We start from the raw sequence: 15,030 nt of genomic DNA, 5'->3' as shown, positions 1-15,030 counted from the left end.
ACAGGCCACGGGTGTCACCAGGCGCCGCACCCCGGCCTGCAGGGACAGATGGGAGTGCCTGCGGGCTGCGGCGCCCCAGACAGCCGCGCCTCTGCACTGTGGAAAGGCGTCTCCTGGCCCTGGCGGCGTCTGCGGGGGGAGGGAGGGTCTGCCGGGCGCCCCCGCCACCTCCCGCCTGGTCCCCGAAGGCCTCCACCGACAGAAGTTTCCGGCGAACAAGCACTGATATCTTTATATTAAAAAATAGTGCAAAAGCTCAACATTTATATAAATAACTCTGAACCCCTGCTCCGTGATGCTCTTCTCTTTACAAGGTACCACGCGCCTTCCGAGTTGGCACTCAAAATCTGCCTTTTGTTCTCTTCTAGTTCAGAAAACAGCTTATTTTTTTTTCTGTGATAGGCCTCTGCTAATACAAAAATACTCCTGCCCTCGCAATACTTTCTCTTATTTTATATATATTTATAGATATAATATTGCAGATCTTTAAACAAAAGGTTTGTGCAAATATGTCTTTAAAGTTACGTGAAATCGTGAGACCCAGGCAAGAAGCGTCCAGGCCGGCGGCCAGGCAGGAGCTGGAGGCAGCGGGGGGCGCGCTCCGCCCTGGGCCCCCGTCCACCCCCGAGCAGCCCACCGGGGCCGGGGCCCGGCCGCGCTCGCTCGGCCCGCACAGGGCGTGGAAAGACCCACGGAGCCACCGGGCGGCGGGCAGGCCGTGCCCCCGGGTGCCCAGAGCGGGTGGCGGCCCCCGGGCCCCTAGAGCGCCGGTCCCTGCGGCTTCTCCTTGTCCTTGCTCCAGCCCGCAGTGCTCTCGGGGGAGATGTGCGCGGGCGGCAGGCGGGTCCCCTCCAGCAGGGCGGGGGGCGCGGGGCCCGGGTAGTGGCCGACGACCTCGCTGTAGGTGGGGGGCGGGCCCTCCATGCGCCCGCCGCCCCCGTAGCCCGCGGCGCTGATGCCCGAGTTGCTGCTGGGCGGGCAGGGGCCCCCCAGCGCGGCGCCGTCCATCAGGTCCGAGTCGAAGACGGTTCGGTTCGGGGGCGCGCGCACCGACTCGCGGTTCAGCTCCAGCTGCTGCTCGGGGTCCCGCAGCTGGAGCGTGCAGGGGCCCTGGTAGGGCGGCGGCTCCTCCCCGTCCGACAGCGAGATGGTCGGGGGCAGGTCGATGTGGTGCTGCAGGTACGGGTAGGTGGGCTGGAAGCGCTGGAAACGGTCCCGCGGCGCGAAGGGCGGCACGGCCAGGCGGTCGGGGGCCCGCGGCTGGGCGTAGGGCTGCGGGCAGAGCAGAGGCAGGGTCGGGGTGGGCTGGGGTGGGCTGGGGCCGGCCGGTGCCCGGAGCACCTGTCCGCGCCAGTCCCGGACAGGGGGTGTCACGGGCCCCGGGGAGGGGCGGGGGGGCTGTGTGACCCCGACGGTCTCCCCAGGGGCCTGCTACCCGTGCGGAGGGGCGCGGGGACTCACCTCCGGGAGTCCAGTGCCGGACACGGTGCTGTCCGAGGCCCAGAGGCAGCCTTCCTGCGTGGGGAGCAGACAGAGCCCGCGGTTACTGTGTGGACAGACAGTCAGACAGACAGACGCCCCGGCCCACATGCCCCGGCCCACATTCCCCGTCTGTCCCCACGACACTCTTTCATTCTTCAGGATGGGAAACGGTCGCCTGAGGCCCCTTCCTGTGTCCAAGCCCTCCAGCAGCGGGGGGTGGGGAGTGCTGGACAGGAGGGCAGTGACCCCCAACAAACACGGGACTGCCGCTCCCAGGCTCTGAGCCCACTGGGGGGCCCCCAAACCAAACCCAAGCAATGGCCGCGTGACCCACCAGGCTGCCCAGGCGAGAGGCTCTCAGGGCGAGGGCGGTCACCCCCAAGTGGTCACTGGGGGGCTCCTCGACTGGGTGGGCCCTGGGCCCCACACCCCAGGCACCGGGGTGCGGAGAACCAGCGGCTGTCCACCCAGGAAACGGCGATCACTTTATCGAGCTGGGCCTGGGTCACTCTGACGCAGCCTCTGAACCCTCCCCGCACGCCCTCGGCAGGCTGGGGGCCCCAGACCCAGCCCGTCTGCGAGTCTCCGCCATAAGCAGCCAAAGCGTGACCCAGACGGGCTCGGCTCACAGCCTCTGTGTGTGAGGGGCTCCGGCCAGCAGACCGGCACCACTCACCAGCCCCACCACCTGGCTGCCCCCAGCAAGCCCCCTCCTCCAGGGAGGCTTCCAGGAACCCCCAAGCCATCCACCCTTCCGTCCCCCCGCCCACTGCAATCCCCGTGAATCTACCTCAAACACTAGCCCAGGCCTACACCCCCCACGCCCCTTAGCCCCACCTGGGGACTCCCCGGTTCCAACCCGCACCCACCTCCGTCACACCCCACGGAAGGTGGGTGGCGGGGGCTGGGGGGACACCCCGCTGCCCCCGGAGGTGCCCCCGGCTCCTCCGTCCTGGTCCCTGCTTTCCTCCACGCCCCGAGGCGGCCAGGCCTTGCCGTGACCCCCCGGGGGCAGTGGGACACTCGGTCCTGCCGCCCAGCTGCTGGCCTCGCTGCCCACCCGAATGACGTGGGTAAGCGTGGCCCCTCATCTCCTGTGACTCGGGGGCCTTTTCTGACCCCCCCTTTGCCCGGTGGCTGACTCGGGGAGCAGGAGGCCCCAGGCCCTCCCCTGACCCGAATGCAGGGGTGCAGCGGGGGGAGCAGTAAAGGTCGCAAAGGAGTGGGAGGTCATGGGGAGCCGGGCTCTCGGGGCTGCAGAGGGCCCGTGGCCCTGCCCGCCGCACCCCTGCCAACGGGGGCACTTCTGCGTTCAGATAAGCCCCGGCCCTTGGCTCCCGGGGCGCGTCCCCCCGGGGCTCTGCACCCCACCGGGCTCAGCACCAGGCGGGCAGCGGGCTCTATTGGAACAGACGCCCCAGACACGCCCTGTCAGCCGAGGGGTCCCCGGGAACACAGCGACTCTGATCTCCAGGACTGACGAGGCGTCATGGGGGGTCCCCGGGGCCCGGTGGCTGCAGGGAACGGAACACAGAGCAGGCAGCAGGCCTGGGTGCTCCGCGAGGGTGAGCTCGCTGCCCCTGTGGCCACGATGCCGCCCCCACCCCAGGGACCCTGCCCCACCCCAGGGTCTTCCCATCCACTTGGTCTTCGAAGCTGTGTGGCCTCAGGCAAACGTCCCCACCTCTCTGAGCCCCGATTCCCCTCTGAAATGGAGTTCCAGGCTGGGAACCGCAGCAGATCGCACGCATGTCAGCGGGATGGCACCACGGCCGGGGCACACGGGGCAACCCCCAGGCTGCAGAAGGCGCGGCGGGTTGCTTCAGAACCGCGGCCTGCGTGGCCTTCTGGCATGGCGGGGCCGGGTCTGGCCACCTGCCTTCCCGGCACAGGGACTGGAGCAAGACGTCCCTGGCCCTGGCCCCCATGACGCACTGAGGCTGCGGCCTGACGCAGGTGGCAGGGCCCGGACCTGTGGGGACAGGCCTGGCCGTCCCAGTTGGCTCAGCCCCACACTCGGGCCCTGCTGCCAGCCCCAGGTGTCCCCGCGTCCGGAGGCCACGCCCAGAAGCACCAGCTCCCCGGGGCCTGTCCCCAGAGCCCAGCATGCACACTGGGGAGAGGGGCCCCTCGCTGCCCTGGTGGGGGCAGCTTCCACGGGGCAGAAGACGACACCCGTGCCCACCCACGCCTACCGCCTGGCCCTCTGCTGAGCGGCGTCTCAAGGGGATGGGAGTGGGATTTCCAGGGCAACTTGTGAGGCTCATGACTCAGCAACACCCCAGCCCAGGAGGGCCGCAAAGGGCAGAGGACAGCCCCCCCAACCCCCCGCCCTTGCCGCCACCCTCAGGAAGACCTTCCTGCTGAAAGGCCCCGCACGGCTCCTGCCCCAGCAAGCGGACAGGGTCAGGAGGGACGGTGGGCAGGGGCGAGGAGCAATGTGTGGCCGGACGGGGTGAAAGAAGGCTGGGTGGATGGAAGGATGGACGGGATGGGAAGGACGGATGGACACGTGGATGGATGGATGGATGGATGGATGGAGGAGTCGGTGGGCAGCCTGCTGGGGGGGCGGGGCTGGACAGCCGAGGAGATGGTAGGTAGAGGATGGGCAAGGGGTGAGCTGTGGGCGGAGGGGCGAGTGGGACAGGTGGAGCATCAGGTGGGCGGATGTGCGGGCAGACAGATCCCTGAATGCGTGAACGGACAGATGGTGACAGGAGATGGCTGGGCAGAGGAGAAGCCATGGACGTGCTGGCCCAGTCCCCCCACTGTGCTATGCCCCAACCCGGGGGAGGTGGACACAGCCCCCTGCATCAAATGCTGGGAATGGACCCCACACACAGCCCAGGGCCTGGCCAGAGGGACACGGCAGGACTCGGGAGCTCAGGGGACCCTGCTGTCCACAAGGCTCGAGTCCCCGCCCGGAGGCCAGGGGCGGGCGGGCAGTCGCCGAGGTCAGGGGCGGGCGGGCACTCACCGAGGACAGCGCGTCGTCCCTCCGGCGGGCCTGGCTGTGCCGCCCCATGAAGGAGCGCGCCGACAGCTTGTAGTGGCTCAGCAGGCACGTGATCACCACCACCATCACCATCACCACCACCACGATGACCGTGATCTCCACGAACTCCAGCTCGGCTGCCAGGGAAGGAAGGAGCGGGGGAGGGAGGTGAGTCCTGGGACGGGGGGGGGGGGGGGGGGGGGGGGGCTCCCGGGGAGGCGCCCGCCCCGCCCCCGCAGCAACAAGCCCCGCCCCTTCCCTCCCCTCCCACGGCGGCAGGCCCCGCCCCCAGGAAGACACCCGCCCCGCCCCCGCAGCAACAAGCCCCTCCCCTCCCCTCCCACGGCGGCAGGCCCTGCCCCTCCCCTCCCATGGCGACAGGCCCCGCCCCCAGGAAGACACCTGCCCCACCCCCGCAGCAACAGGCCCCGCCCCTTCCCTCCCCCGGCGGCAGGCCCCGCCCCCAGGAAGACGCCCGCCCCACCCCCGCAGCAACAGGCCCCGCCCCTTCCCTCCCACGGCGGCAGGCCCCGCCCCTCCCATGGCGACAGGCCCCGCCCCCAGGAAGACACCCGCCCCACCCCCCGCAGCAACAGGCCCCGCCCCTTCCCTCCCCTCCCACGACGGTAGGCCCCGCCCCTCCCCTCCCATTGCGACAGGCCCCGCCCCCAGGAAGACACCTGCCCCACCCCCGCAGCAACAGGCCCCGCCCCTTCCCTCCCACGGCGGCAGGCCCAGCCCCCAGGAAGATACCCGCCCCGCCCCACCCCCCCGCAGCAACAGGCCCCGCCCCTTCCCTCCCACGGCGGCAGGCCCCGCCCCTCCCATGGCGACAGGCCCCGCCCCCAGGAAGACACCCGCCCCACCCCCCCGCAGCAACAGGCCCCGCCCCTTCCCTCCCCTCCCACGACGGTAGGCCCCGCCCCTCCCCTCCCATTGCGACAGGCCCCGCCCCCAGGAAGACACCTGCCCCACCCCCGCAGCAACAGGCCCCGCCCCTTCCCTCCCACGGCGGCAGGCCCCGCCCCCAGGAAGATACCCGCCCCGCCCCACCCCCCCGCAGCAACAGGCCCCGCCCCTTCCCTCCCACGGCGACAGGCCCCGCCCCTCCCATGGCGACAGGCCCCGCCCCCAGGAAGACACCTGCCCCACCCCCGCAGCAACAGGCCCCGCCCCTTCCCTCCCACGGCGGCAGGCCCCGCCCCCAGGAAGATACCCGCCCCGCCCCACCCCCCGCAGCAACAGGCCCCGCCCCTTCCCTCCCACGGCGGCAGGCCCCGCCCCTCCCATGGCGACAGGCCCCGCCCCCAGGAAGACACCCGCCCCACCCCCCGCAGCAACAGGCCCCGCCCCTTCCCTACCATGGCCCAGGGCAGTAGACCCCACGCCCACGGAGGCATCTGCCCCACCCACCACAGCAACAGGCCCTGCCCCTTCCCTCGCCACGTCGGCAAGCCCCGCCCAGCAACAGGCCACGCCCCTTCCCTACCCCGGCCGCCCCGCCCTAGAACGGCGGCAGGCCCCGCCCCTGCCCTATCAGGGCGCCACCCACCCCACCCACTGCAGCTATAGGCCCCTACCACGGCGGTAGGCCCCGCCCCAAGCAGTCACCCACCCCACCCACTGCAACAACAGGCACCGACCACGGCGGCAGGCCCCGCCCCACCCGCTGCGGGGCTCCCAGCTCGGCCTTCCCCCGCGCCTCTGCGCACGCAACCTTCAAGCACCACAGCCTGTGTCACCCCGTGTCCCCAACACCCCCAGCGGCCTCGAAGGACCCGAGAAGAGAAGGGGTGGGGGCTACAGCTGCTGGGGTTCTCAAGTCGCGCTTTTTTTTTTTGCCAGAAGCCGGGGGTCCCCACCTGAGCAGCGCTGATCCCGCGGGGCTTGAGGTTCCGCCGTGGGGGCAGCCACAGCAGAGGCCAGTCCTGGGCAGTGACCGGGCCAGCTGCCCCTGACATCCCCGGCACAGGCGGGGGGGAGGGGAGGGCTGAGACCCTCAACAGAGGGTCCTGCAGGGGCAGCTCAAGTTCAGGGCGGTCTCCCTCCCCCTCCCCCCCAACACAGTGGGAAGCTGACGGGGCTCTCCCCACTCCCCTCCCCTGCCACTGAGTGTCCAGGGTGGGCCACTGTCAGGACTCCCCAGAGTCACCCCCACCAACTTCCTCCCCTCTCACCCTGCACCGTCTGCGGGTGAGGCTGTGGGGGCCAGAGGCACCGTCTGGGGCGGTGGACAGACGACCCGGGGGTGTCCCTGCTCCAGAAGGTGGTGCAGCGGCCCAGAGGCCAAGGGACACTCGGGGAGGCCGGGCATCCCGGGCGCTGGCTCACGGCCCCGGCTGGGGGAGGAGGGACTGGCGTCTGGGCCAGGCCAGGCTGGGCGCTCCCGGTGGGAACTGGGCCACGCTGGGCACCCTCACTTTCCCGCCAGGAGGGCGGCCCCAGCTTGGGCCCAGGCCAGGCCTCGGGGCCTCAGCCAGCGACTGGCCACACCCCCCACCCCCCAGACAGGCGGGCCCAGGGCCCGGCCCGGCCTTCTGGTAGGTCCCAAATAAAGCCGGCTATTCATCGGACACAGGACGCTTTGTCCCCCACCCACAGGCCCCTCCTCCGGGGCCCTGCCCCCACTCCCATGCACTCTTCGCCCCTGCCCCTCGCCGCCCTGCCCACACTGCCAGTCTCCAGACATCCAGGGCGCCACTGGGCAGCTGAGCAAACCCTCCCCTGGGCCAGCCCCGCCGGGTGGGGGCCGGAAGGGCTGACGCCTCAGTGCCCACCTGCTCCCAGGGCCCAGGAGTCCTGGGGGGATGGGGGGGACACGCCAGAGGTACCCGGTAGACGGACGGCATGAGGGCCGGGTGCCACCCCCAGATCTGGTAGATCCGGGGCAGCACCAGGAGCTCTGCTGGGGTCCAAGGGAGCCCCGGGCCAGGTGGGGGACTCGGCCCACCCCAGAGCGGTTGGGGTGGGGGGGTGGCTGGGGTCCTGCTGACACGGGGTCCCTCATCATGTCTGCACCCCACACAGCTGCTTCCGGAGGGGAGTAGGGGACAGTCTCACAGGGCCGGGCTGCAGGCCGGCACCCCCATCCCGAACGTGGCAGCAGCCAAGGGGGTCTCCAGGCCCTGCGCAGCTCCCTGCAGGGGGGACTTCTGCCACAAGAGCGGCTCAGGACCTCCATGGACCTTGGCTCAGTTTCCCTGATCTGACGAGCTTCTCCTCGCCAGGATGTGGGGGGCAGGTCCCACTCCCAGCCGCAGACCCTGGTTACCAGTTAGTTCTCCAAGGCCCCCGCAGGCCCAAACCTGGTCACTCAGTTCAGGAGAGAGGGTTGGGGGTCTGGGCTCCCCCGGGGAACCAGGTAACATGGGTCCAGGTCTGGGACGTGGGCACCAGCGCCTTCCCTGTACAGGCAAGTAAACTGAGGCACAGGGGGACGCTGCCCAGGCACTCGGCCCCACTGACCACGAGCCAGGGTTCTCTGAAAGGGGTGCTGGCGTTCTGGGGGCGACCACTTTCCCCCAGCAAAGCTCCAGCCAGCACGGGCCTGTCTGTTTCACGGCCTCTCGCCTGAGAACAATTTCAAATTAACGGTTCTCCCGCCTCGTGGGCGAGCCTGGGCGTCTAGACGGCCTTCCTCCTGGGACAGGTGCCCGCGGCCCGGGTCTCCAGGCCGCCTGGACGGAACCGAGCCGCCTCCCTCCGGCCCATCCTGAGTTCTCACGTGTCCTGTGCACAGACTCACACACTTGACAGGTTTACAGATGGAGAAAGGGGCTCCCGGCGTGGGGGCTGGCTCGTCTCGTCCCGGCCGCCGAGAAACCCGCCCTCTTCCCAATAAAATGAGAGAACAGAATGGCCTCGAAAGGAAACCACCTGAGGCCGGCCTGAGCACCGCAGGCGGGAGCCCCAGAGCACTGCGCCGGGAGCTACCGCGAAACACAAATACACAAAAGCATTTCCAGGAAGACAGTCCTCCAGGGCGGGGCCGTCGCTCTCCCGCCTCTCCAGGGACACCCCAGCGCCCAGACAAGAAGCCCAGGGCTGGGGCCGGTCTGCACCGGCCCTGAGCCGGGCCCACCTGGCCACGCCGGCAGCCCCCAGGTTTCCAGCCCAGACACCCCCAGCCCCGGCTCCCCACCCCCGCCTGCCCAGAGAGGGGGGCCGGGGGCAGCTGGCGTCCCTCCCAGCTAACAAGCGGCCCGGGCAGGCGGCCCTGTCTGGCCTCCCGGCCGCACACCGAGGAATTAGGAATTGGCACTGTCTGAAATTTATGAAAATCTAATCTTGTTAGAACTGCCCGATGAGACCGGGGCCGGCCTCATTGAGATTCCGCGGAGCCCGCCGGCCCCCGCCCCCCGAATTCAAACAACAGCCCAGCCTCCCGCCATGTCAGACACCCCAAGGCACGCTTCATTTCCTCGGAGTCAGATCGTTTAGAGGTTTCGAGAAAATCACAGAAAGAGGAAATCTGTCCCGAGGTTTCTGCAGGGGCAGCGAATCTGGGCCAGCCTGCTGGTGCCCGTGCCAAGGCCGCTCCTGGACCCCGGGGGACCGGGCACCTGCAGGCTGGCGAGGGCCGGGTTCTGGGGACGCACGCGGGAACGGGGGGGGGGGGGTAGCAGAACAGACCCCCACTGGGGACAGTCGGAGAAGGCCCGCCGTGAGGCCCCTGCTCTGCGGCGGCCAACAGGGCATCAGGGTCTGTTCCAGCCGCAGGAACACAGCGACAAGCCAGGAGGGTCCTGGGCAGCCCCGGCACTTAGCCCCCACCCCTTGCTCCTGCGCCTGTGCCCCCGATACTCCAGACTCCCAGAGACTTCGGTGCTCTGAACTCTGCCCTCTCACCTCCTTCCTGTCTCTCCCCCCGGTACCCTACACCTGGTACCCGTGTGTTTCTGCAACGGTTCCTCTGGTCCCCTCCTCTCCCTCCAGACGCGTAGCGCTCCTCTGTTCCACTCTGCGACCACTCCGACGCTCCCCTACCCGTCCGTTCCCTCCTGCGTCTGTGCTGGCGTTTCCACGTGGCTGCCACCTGCTCCACCCCCTGTGCTTTCCTACCTCCTCCTAAACTCCCTGCGGCCTCCACACTTTTCCTCCTTCTCCCTTCTCTAGCCCCTGACACATCTCTCCTTTCTTCCCTCCTCTCTACTCTCGCCTACGTCAACCTCTCTGCTCTAACCATGTTTTGTGGGATGTGTTTTTTTTTGGGGGGGAGGGGGGCGTCGGGCCGCATTCGGCAATGCTCAGGGGTTACTCCTGGTAGTGCTCGGGATCATCAGGGATGCCGGGGATCAGCCTGAGTCAGTCGCGTGCAAGCTAGCATCCTCCTGGTGCGCCATCTCTCGGGCCTGTGTTTTACCTTGGGGAGGGGAGCAGACGGTTTATTCCTGGCTCTGTGCTCAGAGATCACTCCTGGTGGTGCCCAGGGGTCCACGCGGGATGCTGGGGATGAAACCAGGGTTGAGGCAAGCGCCGTACCTGCTGCCTGTCTCTGGCCCCCAACCTCCTGTTCTGTAAAAACCCCGGGCCCAGCTCCACCTCGGGGCGTCCGCACGAGTCCCTCCACCCACCCGGATGTGCATCCCCCTTCCTCAGACTACGGCCCCGCTTCCGGGCTCTGTGTCCACCCACCTGTGTCCCTCTGAGCCTGTCCAGCCAGGATTCATGTCCTGCCTCTCCCGGCCAGTCAGTGTCTCGCTTGCTGCGTCCTGACCAGAGCTTCCCCAGAGTTGGCACCAACTAACCCTCGGAAACATGAAACGGCACTCACGGCGGGGTGTGTGTGGTGTGCACCCCAGGGCAGGGGCACCTGGAGCCTCAGAAACGCCGCAAGGGCACCGAGGCACGCAGTGGCATGAGCTCAGGGGCCTGATTCGAAGAACCAACTCGTGGATTTCACACAACGTGGGACTCAAAAAAAAGCACCAGCTTACGTGTGGGGTAACTGCAGGCAGGGGTGGACAGGACAGAGGGCACCGTGGAGACCCTCAGAGGGACAGACTGCGCTTCCCCACCACGGCCTGCAAGCGCAGAGAAGGACAAGCCCACTTCCACCCAGAAGCCCTCAGGTTGGCCCGGGGTCGCCTTGGGAGGCAAAGCGTCCTGCCCTGTGCTGGGGACTGGGCTCGCCCGACCTGCTGCCCTGTGTCCTGGCCTCGTGCACAGACACACATCCATGGTCACACACCGGTACACACACGCACGCACAGGTCCCACGCGCACATGTGGACACAATGCATACGCGGTAACATGCACCCAGACACACATGGGTACATCCACACGTGTGCACACACAAATGTGACTGCACACCTACACGCATGCACACACACGAACATCAACACACACACGCACAGGTGTGCCCCGTCGGAGCTCCCAGGCCCAGGCGTTGCCCAGGATGTTTCTTGCCGCCCTGCCCCTGGCATACACTCAGATCTGCTCCCCCCGTGGGCCTAACTGAGGGCGACTGTAGTGTGTCCTGCGGGAGGCAGAAGCTTCTAGAAGCACAAGGGTCCGTCTCAGCCCAGGTGCACGTAGCAGGTAGTAAACTGGCGGGCGCGATGGGCTGACACCGAGCCTGGTGCTGGGTGGCAGCGGGGCACTCGGCAGCGAGCTGCCCTCCCCGTCCTGAGGGCCGGGTGCCGAGCCGTGGCCGGTGTGGAGCGCGTGCCGGGACACGCCTCGAGCAGGGCCGGACAAAGCCCGCCCTTCCTCTCCCACGTTATGACCCGCCCAGACAGAGCTAATGGGATTTTTCTCCTCTTGTCGTTGCCATCGGACGTCTTCCCACACCCACTGTCAGCCAGGATCAATCACCACCGAGCGGCCACACGCCGAGGGGCTGGCTCGGGCCACGGGCACCGGAGAGGCCGCAGCCGTTCAAAATCATCCACGGGCGGAGGGAGAGTTAAGGCGTCTGCCCACGTGCAGCCGGCCTGGGTTCCATCCCGGCAGCCCGCACGGCTCCCTGTCTGCCGCCAGGATTCCTGAGTGTTTCCTGAGCACAGAGCCAGGAGTAAGCCCTGAGCACCACCAGGCGCAGTCCCCCGCCGCCACCCTCCAAATAAAATTAATCCAATGTGTGTCTGTTCGCTGGGGAGAGACGGGGCGCTTGGCGGCAGGTGGCGGGGGGTCACTATCGATTGCTCTCAACCCAGCAAAGTAACCGCCAACCACGCACCCAGCACCCAGGCTCCAGGCAGCGCGAGAGCACTTCTGCGAGGGCCAGCGGGTAGCAGAGGCCCAGTGTGTCCCGAGCAGCAGAGTTCAGCTGTGGGGTTCGGCGTGCGGGGCTTCCTAGGAGGGTCTGGGGGTGCCCTGGTTTCTGCCCCTCCCCTACCAGGAGAGACTGGCACAGCTCGGAGCTGCTGGTCCCTGAGGCCCAAGTGCCCAGAATTGCTGCCAACAACGACGACAGCGCAGAAAGGAAAACGGAACGGAACGGCAGAGGACCCTCGAGTCACCGCCGGGGCTGAAAGTCAAACTGCTCAAACGTTCGGAAGCCGAGAGTGTGTGACACTCGGAGCTTTTTTTCTTAAATGAGCATTCACCATGCGAACTCGTAAAATCTGAGCACGTTGCAGAAAGAGTCAGGCACGTGTGTGTGTGTGTGTCTGAGTCGGGGTGACAGGCGACACCACTCGGCCTGCCCGGGCGGGCGGCTCACGAGGGCCCTTGGAACCGGCAGCTGTTCCTCTCCGAGGCAGGTCCCCCAGCGCCGGGAGACGGGGAGAGGCGGCGGCGTTTCCGAGCGCCGGGACAAAGGCAGGCGCTGAATGGGAGCACAAAGCGGCCGTGTTCGTGCCTCAATAGCTCCCCATTCAGGCCACGTGCGCTGGGGGCCTCCGGGGGTCTCCGCACTGACCCAACGGCCGGGACCTGCAGACGCCCCAGTGCCAGCTCCGGCCCCGACGCCCTGACGGTGGCGACTGAGGCCATCGCCAGAGGCTGTGCCTCCGTTTCCTCCAAGTGCCACCCTGGATCATGCGGAGGAAGTGGGTCGACAAGCACCCCCCAGGGCAGACCCCTGCCCGCCCCCTGCACGGCACGAAGCTCTTTGCGGGGGTCAGGACGGCCGCCAGAGACAGGGCTGCTCCTGCCCCGTGCTCGGCAGAGGGGAGCTCAGACGGGGCTGCCAGGCCCTCGCCACGGGTGAGGCGTCTCAGTGGGCTGGGCACGGGGAGAGAAACCAAGGGGACTGACTGTCTAGGGCCTGGGAGTCCCTTGGGTGAAGGCTTTGCCGCTTCGTGAGATGCCAGCGTGGGGCCCTGAGGGGTGACGCCCACCGGCTAAACTGGGTCGACGTCTCGTCGATCTTGAGCGGACGCCGAGGAAGGGGCAGCTCTGGCGTAGAGGCCGGGGGCCCTCCGAGGAGGAAGGCAGAGGCAGCTGCCAATGTGCCGCCACTGCTTCGGGGCACTCAGAGAGCCAAAGGGCTGCGGCGTGGGGCGGGGGCCGAAGAACCGGCAGCTGCGGGAGGAGAGGAAGGGGAGAGACGCGGAGGGCGGGCGGGCTCGAGACCCCCACCCGGCTCTGTGACCCAGTGTGGCAGGCAGGGCTGTCGCCGGGAGACGTATCAGCCGGCAGCAGGCCAGGCCCGGGCTGGACACACCCGGGGTGGGCGACGGTTCAGCCCAGAGCTCGTGTGGCCTCAGGTGCATGTCACCTACTGGGGTGACGCTGTGGGATTTTCCCCCGGGACAGGCGCAGGGAGTCAAGAGTCAAACTTCTGGGGCCAGAGCGATACACAGCGGGGAGGGCGTTCGCCTTGCACACCGGCCGACCCGGGCTTGATCCCCGGCATCCCACAGGGTCCCCCAAGCACTGCCAGGAGGAACCCGAGTATCGCCGGGTGTGACCCCCCCAAAAGGAGTCAATTTGCCTGTTCCTCCTTTCTCCATGCAGGCACCCCCTAAGACCCCCTTTAACCTGCCCCAAGAGCAGGAATCACTGACTCCACTCACGTGGACGCCACATACACACACACGGGTTCCACCCCACCTCTCGCCCCCTTCCAGCTCCGGGCGGATCCCTGCACAGCCTTTTCCTCTTGTGACCACCAGCGTCAGTGACCTGCCAGTTCCCAACCCCAAGGCACATCCCACCCCCCCGGTGACCCCCATGAGGGCCCAGCAGCCGGCACACGGCCCCGTTCCGTGCCCTGGCCATCCATCCGGACCCGGCTGCTTTATCCGCATCGCCAGTCCCGAGCGCTGCCCTGACACGCGCTGGGCAGGTGAGGACGACGGGCACTGCCACCAGCACCCACTTTCTCCACCTGCCCTGGCTGTCACGCTGCCACACCCCAGGCCCCGCGGCGGGAGCACAGGCACAGAGGCCAGAGGGCTGTGTCGAGTGACCGAGTATCTCCCCCTGCAGAACGTGAGCTGGTCTGGAACCAGCCACAGTCCCCGCACTGCTGCCCCAGAGTGAGGACACGTTCCCACACGGTCACGGCACCGTCGCCGTGGAAGGAGACAATGCACGTGGGAGGCCCAGCAGCCCAGGAAGAGGCACACGGGCCAGCTCAAGGGTGCTGGGAGGCCACACGGGCGGGGGGTGCAGAGCCAGCCCTGCCTGCACACGGAGGTGGGGGGGGGTGGCGAGGAAATCCCGTGGGAGCAGCCAGGTGAGGCCACCTGCGGGGCCGGGGATGCACGGCCATCTGGCAACCAAGCTTCCCGACGGAGTGTGGGTCTGCGGGTCCCCTCCCCGGGCCCCCAAGAGCCCAGCCGCCCCTGCAGACAGCGCTGGCTGGGAGGTGAGCACTGCAGGGGTCCTCCAGGAGAGGGGCCTGGGGCGGGCTGCCTCCCTCCGCATCGGCCACCTGGCGCCGCAGCCCAAGGGCCCGCTCGCTGCCAGCTCTCTCCACCGGCGGCCGAGGCGGGATTCGAAACGCGCCTTTTAGCGTTCGGGGAAGGGACGGGGAGCACCGGGCCGAGCGATGCGCCGCGGGGAGCGCGTTCGCCTTGCACGCCGCCGACCCGGGTTCGAGCCCCGGCGTCCCCTAGGGTCCCCGAGCGCCGCCAGGGGCGAGTCCTGAGTGCATGAGCCGGGAGGGCCCCCTGGGCATCGCTGGGGGTGACCCAAAAAGGCAAAAAAAAGGGAAAAAAAGAATCCCCTTGCCCTCTAAGCGCTGGCTCCTACGCCCCCCACCCCGCGGCGGCTCGGACCCTCCGCGCTGCCTCGCCCCCCCAGCGCAGGCACATCCGCCCCGTCCCACGGCCACGCGGGCGGGGAACTGGCCCCACGGGGCAGCAGGCCCAGGCCGGCCGCTCGCTGTCCCCGGCCCCGGGCGAGCTGGGGCCCGAGCGGGCCTGCGGCGTTGCACCGGGGGAGGCCGGGCCCCGGGAGGCCAGGTGGGGCGCGGGGGGGGGGGCTAGCACGGCCGCACCGGGAACAGCCGGGGGTCCCGCTGCCTGGGGCCTTTGCAGCCTGCCAGGGTCCCCCGGAACCCGGGGGCGCGGCCCCGCCGGGGGGCAGCAGGCGGGACCGGCCCGGGGCCAGGCTGGGGGAGGTGGGGGCACCCCTGGGCGGGCCCCAGGGACCCTCGT

The 15,030-nt window shown here is 68.8% G+C and overlaps 1 protein-coding gene across 1 annotated transcript in view; it reads right to left on the bottom strand.

The window, feature by feature from the left end:
• Nucleotides 1-759: 759 nt before the first annotated feature.
• Nucleotides 760-15,030, bottom strand: part of PMEPA1 (prostate transmembrane protein, androgen induced 1) — a 29,642-nt gene continuing 15,371 nt past the window's right edge. The window contains exons 5-7 of the mRNA XM_056107462.1: nucleotides 4,460-4,614; nucleotides 1,462-1,515; nucleotides 760-1,272 (exon numbers count right to left, since the gene is read on the bottom strand). Coding sequence (XP_055963437.1) covers nucleotides 760-1,272; nucleotides 1,462-1,515; nucleotides 4,460-4,614 — 722 coding nt within the window. The remainder of the gene's footprint in view (nucleotides 1,273-1,461; nucleotides 1,516-4,459; nucleotides 4,615-15,030) is intronic.

The sequence above is a fragment of the Sorex fumeus genome, unplaced genomic scaffold (genome assembly GCF_029834395.1).
Source record: "Sorex fumeus unplaced genomic scaffold, SorFum_2.1 ptg000166l, whole genome shotgun sequence".
Lineage (NCBI taxonomy): Eukaryota > Metazoa > Chordata > Mammalia > Eulipotyphla > Soricidae > Sorex > Sorex fumeus.
The sequence above is the reverse complement of the archived record's forward strand: the minus strand, read 5'-3'. Positions and strand labels throughout refer to the sequence as shown.